Source organism: Blennius ocellaris (genome assembly GCF_963422515.1).
Source record: "Blennius ocellaris genome assembly, chromosome: 23".
Lineage (NCBI taxonomy): Eukaryota > Metazoa > Chordata > Actinopteri > Blenniiformes > Blenniidae > Blennius > Blennius ocellaris.
Window position 1 is genome coordinate 19,149,169 of NC_137672.1, and position 5,698 is coordinate 19,154,866.

Here is a 5,698-nt window from a genome sequence, read left to right on the forward strand (position 1 = left end):
GGATTTTTTATCAAGCTTAAAACACACACACACACACACACACATGTATATATATATACACACACATACATATATGTATGTATAGTTTATTTTATATATATAAATAAACTAGAATAAAAGCTTAAAGAATATAAGTCAACAGTGGGTTTTTATTGGCTGCGAGTTATAAACATGTAAACATCTGGTTCCAGCTGTCCTGTCCTGCACCACCACAGCGCACCACCAGGTGGTGTCGTGAGTCACCACAGTGCAAAATGGGAAGATAACAAAAGCTTCCTCGTCAAACTAACTTCTGCTCCCGATGTGTCCACTGGGGGATTAGCACTGCGCCAGTAAGCTAGTGCTAATCGGGGCTACGCGCAACCGGAACTCTTGATCGTCCGTCAAAATGGCGGGAAAATTAGAAATAATGGAGGACCTGGTCAAGATGAGGTAGCGTCTCATGCTACCATGACGCGGAGTTTTGATAAGTAGAAACGCAAAGAGCTGCGGGAATTTATAGAATGTGAATGAAGAAAATAGCAATGTGATAAAAGCTAAACATGACGGGAAGTTTGTGAAAACATGCTAATGATGTTTCGAGATAAAAGACAAGTAGTAGTTGTGATTGTAAAACACATGGACTTTTAGATTTTAATTAAAGTGTTAAATGTTTGACAAACCTTGGAGGTTGTCGGTATTTATATCTACGGGATCAGATTTCGGAAGAAGAAGCTCCCGAAGCCGAAACGGTCGCGTCGTAAAACGTTTACGACGACGTCGGAGGACGATTTCCTCGACCTTCTGGCCTCGTTAACTACTTTTAGCTGAAAGCGTCGCCGCGCCACCTGTCCGCCGTAAAAGAGCAGCTGATGGAAAAAAAACAATCTGTGCTGGTATGAAGCTAACGTTAGCTTCAGCGCTATCTTCCGTCACCTCACTGGTGACGGAAGGTTGAGAAACACAAAACAAAAGCCTGAGGTGGGGGGGGTGGGGGGATGGGTGGGGGGGGGGGGGGGGGGGGGTTGGGCCCCTTCACAGATTGCCCCCTGGGCGGATGCCCGCTCCGCGTCCTGCGTCGATATGCGTCAACTGAAGAACGCGGCAAACACGTCTTTCAGTTGCCGTGACAATCGTCTAATTCCTCCCCTACTTATCTTCATCAGTCGCTAGCAAGCCGCCGTTAGCAACCGCTGAGCTAAACCCCGGCGGCGTACGAAGACCACAAGCAGAAGAAAACCCTTAGAGCTTCATCAGTCGCTAGCAAGCCGCCGTTAGCAACCGCTGCGCTAAACCCCGGCGGCGTACGAAGACCACAACCAGAAGAAAACCCTTAGAGCTTCATCAGTCGCTAGCAAGCCACCGTTAGCAACCGCTGCGCTAAACCCCGGCGGCGTACGAAGACCACAACCAGAAGAAAACCCTTAGAGCTTCATCAGTCGCTAGCAAGCCGCCGTTAGCAACCGCTGAGCTAAACCCCAGCGGCGTACGAAGACCACAACCAGAAGAAAACCCTTAGAGCTTCATCAGTCGCTAGCAAGCCGCCGTTAGCAACCACTGAGCTAAATCCCGGCGGCGTACGAAGGCCACAACCAGAGGAAAAACCCTTAGAGCTTCATCAGTCGCTAGCAAGCCGCCGTTAGCAACCGCTGAGCTAAACCCCGGCGGCGTACGAAGACCACAACCAGAGAAAAACCCTTAGAGCTTCATCAGTCGCTAGCAAGCCGCCGTTAGCAACCGCTGAGCTAAACCCCGGCGGCGTACGAAGACCACAACCAGAGAAAAACCCTTAGAGCCTCAGGTTTAGCCGGACGAGACGCCGGCGCTCACAGTTGGCGTCAGGTTTTAGTCTGGGGGTCAGCGGGCTAATGCTAAAGCGCTATTTCACACGTGCTAATTGTCCCGCATGCAGACATGGCGGCGGAGGAATGTAGCGGCGGAGGAATGTGGTCACCTCAGGACCCGTTTACATGACGAGTTCATGTGAACGCTAGCATAGTGTTCTGTTTCCATGACAACGGCGCTCAGAGTCACTTAAAACGTAACTTTTTGAAAACATTAGGGTCGCGGGCCGTCTGACAATGCTCAGACTCCATTTACATGGAAAAAAACAACTTTTAAAAACGCTCTCGACTAATTTCCATGGAAAAGCACAACTTTTTGAAAACGCTCCAACTCCGTTTATGCAGAAACAGCAGAAAACAACTTTTTTACAAGACTCTCAGTATAAAAATGGAAAAACATGAAACTTTTTGAAAACGTTCCAAACCCCATACCATGAAAGCATGCAACTTTTTGAAAATGCTGCATTTTCTATGGAAACGCACAACTTTTCGAAAATGCTCCGACTCCGTTTACATGGAAAAGAAAAACTTAAAAAAAATGCTCCCGACTAATTTCCACGGAAAAGCGCAACTTTTTGACATTTTTCCAACTCTCCGGGGGAAAATTTCTGAAAAGGCTTTAATGTTTTCAAAACATTTCCATGTAAAGGAGAAACTTCTGTATTCTTTGATTTGTTTTCTTCAACCTCCAGCGGAACCGTCGATCTTTACGTTGCGGGTTTATTATGTTTATTCAGATTCCAGGGTAGAAAACCAGCAGGAACCAGGAACATCTGCATGAGGCGTCGTTTTCTCATTTGACCTGGTGACCTGGTCACCTGGTCACATGGTAACCTGGTCACCTGGCAACCTGGTCACCTGGCAACCTGGTCACCTGGCAACTTGGTCACCTGGTCACCTGGCAACCTGGCAACCTGGTCACCTGGCAACTTGGCAACTTGGTCACATGGTCACCTGGTCACATGGTAACCTGGCAACCTGGTCACCTGGCAACTTGGCAACTTGGTCGCATGGTCACCTGGTCACATGGTAGCCTGGCAACCTGGTCACCTGGCAACTTGGCAACTTGGTCACATGGTCACCTGGTCACCTGGCAACCTGGCAACCTGGTCACCTGGCAACTTGGCAACTTGGTCACATGGTCACCTGGTCACATGGTAACCTGGTCACCTGGCAACTTGGTCACCTGGTCACCTGGCAACCTGGCAACTTGGCAACTTGGTCACATGGTCACCTGGTCACATGGTAACCTGGTCACCTGGCAACTTGGTCACCTGGTCACCTGGCAACCTGGCAACTTGGTCACATGGTCACCTGGTCACATGGTAACCTGGTCACATGGTAACCTGGTCACCTGGTAACCTGGCAACTTGGTCACCTGGCAACTTGGTCACCTGGTCACATGGTAACCTGGTCACCTGGTAACCTGGCAACTTGGTCACCTGGCAACATGGTCACCTGGTCACATGGTAACGAACGACGCAGCCCCACTTGTGTCGTCGTTAGAAAACAAGGTTTTTACTCACATGAGGAGAGAAACATGGATTCAGGAAGGAATAAAACCCGGAGCAGGACTCACCGGACTGGAGTCACGACGTCCTTCACTTTGCTTTGACTCGCTGTAGCGCCGCCGCCGGGGGTCCTGCTCCTCCGGAGGAACCCTCGGGGCTTCTTCTCCTCCAACATGACCACTTCCACTCCTCCACCGATCCCTCGCTCCCTCACTCCTCCACCGATCCCTCGCTCCCTCACTCCTCCACCGATCCCTCACTCCTCCACCGATCCTCCACTCCTCCACCGATCCCTCACTCCTCCACCGATCCCTCACTCCTCCACCGATCCTCCACTCCTCCACCGATCCCTCACTCCTCCACTGATCCCTCGCTCCCTCACTCCTCCACCGATCCCTCACTCGCTCCTCCAGACCCACATCGAGAACCCGGAGACCAAAAAAGAAAAAATAAATCTTCCAACTGAAGCTGCAGGAAAGAAGTGAATAAACGAGTTGACGACAAGCCGAGTCAGCAAAATAATCCGCTGTGGGGTTTTTCTCTCCAGCTTTTCAGCAGCGTGAAACTTTTAGAGGCTCTTTGGGATTCGAGCCACGAGAGACTGGAGGACTGAGAGGGACCCTGGGGGGGAGGGGGGGAGGGGGGGGGGCAGGGCAACAGCTGGAGAGAGAGGGGGGGGGAGAGAGAGAGAGAGAGAGAGAGAGAGAGAGAGAGAGAGAGAGAGAGCAATCATCTTATAGCGTTCTTCCTCTGCTCAGCACTGATGTGCTGCACCTGTGTTCTCTGTGGAGTCACCTGAGAGAGAGAGAGAGAGAGAGAGAGAGGGGGGGAGAGAGAGGGAGAGGGGGGGAGAGAGAGAGGGGGGGGAGAGAGGGAAAGAGAGGGAGGAAGGGGGATAGAGAGAAATAAGAGAGACAGAGAGAGGGAACGAGAGAGGAAGAGAGAGAGGGGGGAGAGAGGGAATGACAGGAACAGAGAAAAAGAGAGAGAGGGAGAAAGAGAGGGGGAGAGAGGGGGGAGGGTGAGAGAGGGAGGAAGAGATAAAAAGAGACAGAGCAAGGGAAGGAGAGGAAGAGAGAGAGAAAAAAGTGAGAGCGAGAGGGGGAGAGAGAGAGAGATAAGAGAGACAGAGAGAGAGGGAGATAGAGAAGGAGAGAGAGGGGGGAGGGTGAGAGAGGGAGGAAAAGAGATAAAAAGAGACAGAGAGAGGGAACGACAGGAACAGAGAGAAAAAAGAGGGAACGAGAGAGAGAAAAAAGAGAGAGCGAGAGAAGGAATGACAGGAACAGAGAGAAAAAGAGAGAGAGAGGGAACAAGAGAGGAAGAGAGAGAAAAAGAGAGGAGAGAGGGAGAGAGAGGAAGAGAACAGTGTGATTCTGGACATCACTAATATACAACAGTATAAAATATATTAATACTTAATAAAACACAATAAAAGGTAAATATTGTTTATTATACATTGAGATCATCAACTTAAACATCTGCCTCTATATTTTATATTTAAATGTAACTAGTATATTAATGTTGATCAATATCATGTAAATGTGTATATTTGTGTATTTATACATATTTGACGTGCTTGAATAAAGTGTATTTATTAAACTTGTGTAAAGAACAGAGAGAACGTGTGAAAATAAAAACGTGAGTTTCCAAACCTGCTTCTGCTGGAGCCGCTCAGCAGCCAGTCTTCAGCTACACTGCCCCCTGGCGGCCGCCGGCTGTTATTACACCCGCAGGTTTCCTCGAGTTTGTCTCGTTTGACTTCAAAACGACTTGAAATAAAGGGTAATTTCTCCAGAAGTGATTCTCTAGAAAAGGATCAGGACACTTAAATAAAGACATTTACGAGAAAAAAGTCCCACAAACTGTTTGGTTCAAACTTTTATTCTGAAAAGCCTCCTCCTCCTCCTCCTCCAGTGGCTTATAAAGATTAAACTCGTGATTCTGAGATTTATGTTGAAATTCTGTGAGAAAATTCTGTTTCCGAGGAAAAAAACAAAACAAAAAAAGCTGAATTCTGAATTCCTTTTGATTATTTTTTCCCTTTTTTCTTTTCAACAAATTTCCAGCTGTTTTTGTCATTTTATTTCAAACTTTTTTTTTTAAATTTTTTAAATATTTAATTCTGGTGATTTGTTTTCAAAAGGAACTAAAACACAAAACGACAAAATATTTATTTACAGGTAATTTTGTGAAAAACTTCATGGGACTGAAAATCTAAATCTCTGGTGGAGGAGAAGAAGAGAGAGAGAATGATTCTTCTCCTCCACCTGCTGCCAACTTTAGTCATCCTCCCTCTCTTCTCTCTCTCCTCATCTCTCTCTCTCTCCTCACCTCTCTCTCTCTCTCTCTCTCCTCACCTCT

The 5,698-nt window shown here is 47.9% G+C and overlaps 1 protein-coding gene across 5 annotated transcripts in view; it reads right to left on the reverse strand.

The window, feature by feature from the left end:
* Positions 1 to 3,613, reverse strand: part of LOC308146857 (uncharacterized protein) — a 43,345-nt gene extending 39,732 nt beyond the window's left edge. For all 5 annotated transcript variants that reach the window (XM_080518818.1, XM_080518817.1, XM_080518819.1 and 2 more), the window contains exon 1: positions 3,403 to 3,613. In XM_080518818.1, the coding sequence (XP_080374944.1) occupies positions 3,403 to 3,509 (107 nt within the window). In that variant the 5' untranslated portion in view covers positions 3,510 to 3,613. The remainder of the gene's footprint in view (positions 1 to 3,402) is intronic.
* Positions 3,614 to 5,698: the final 2,085 nt, after the last annotated feature.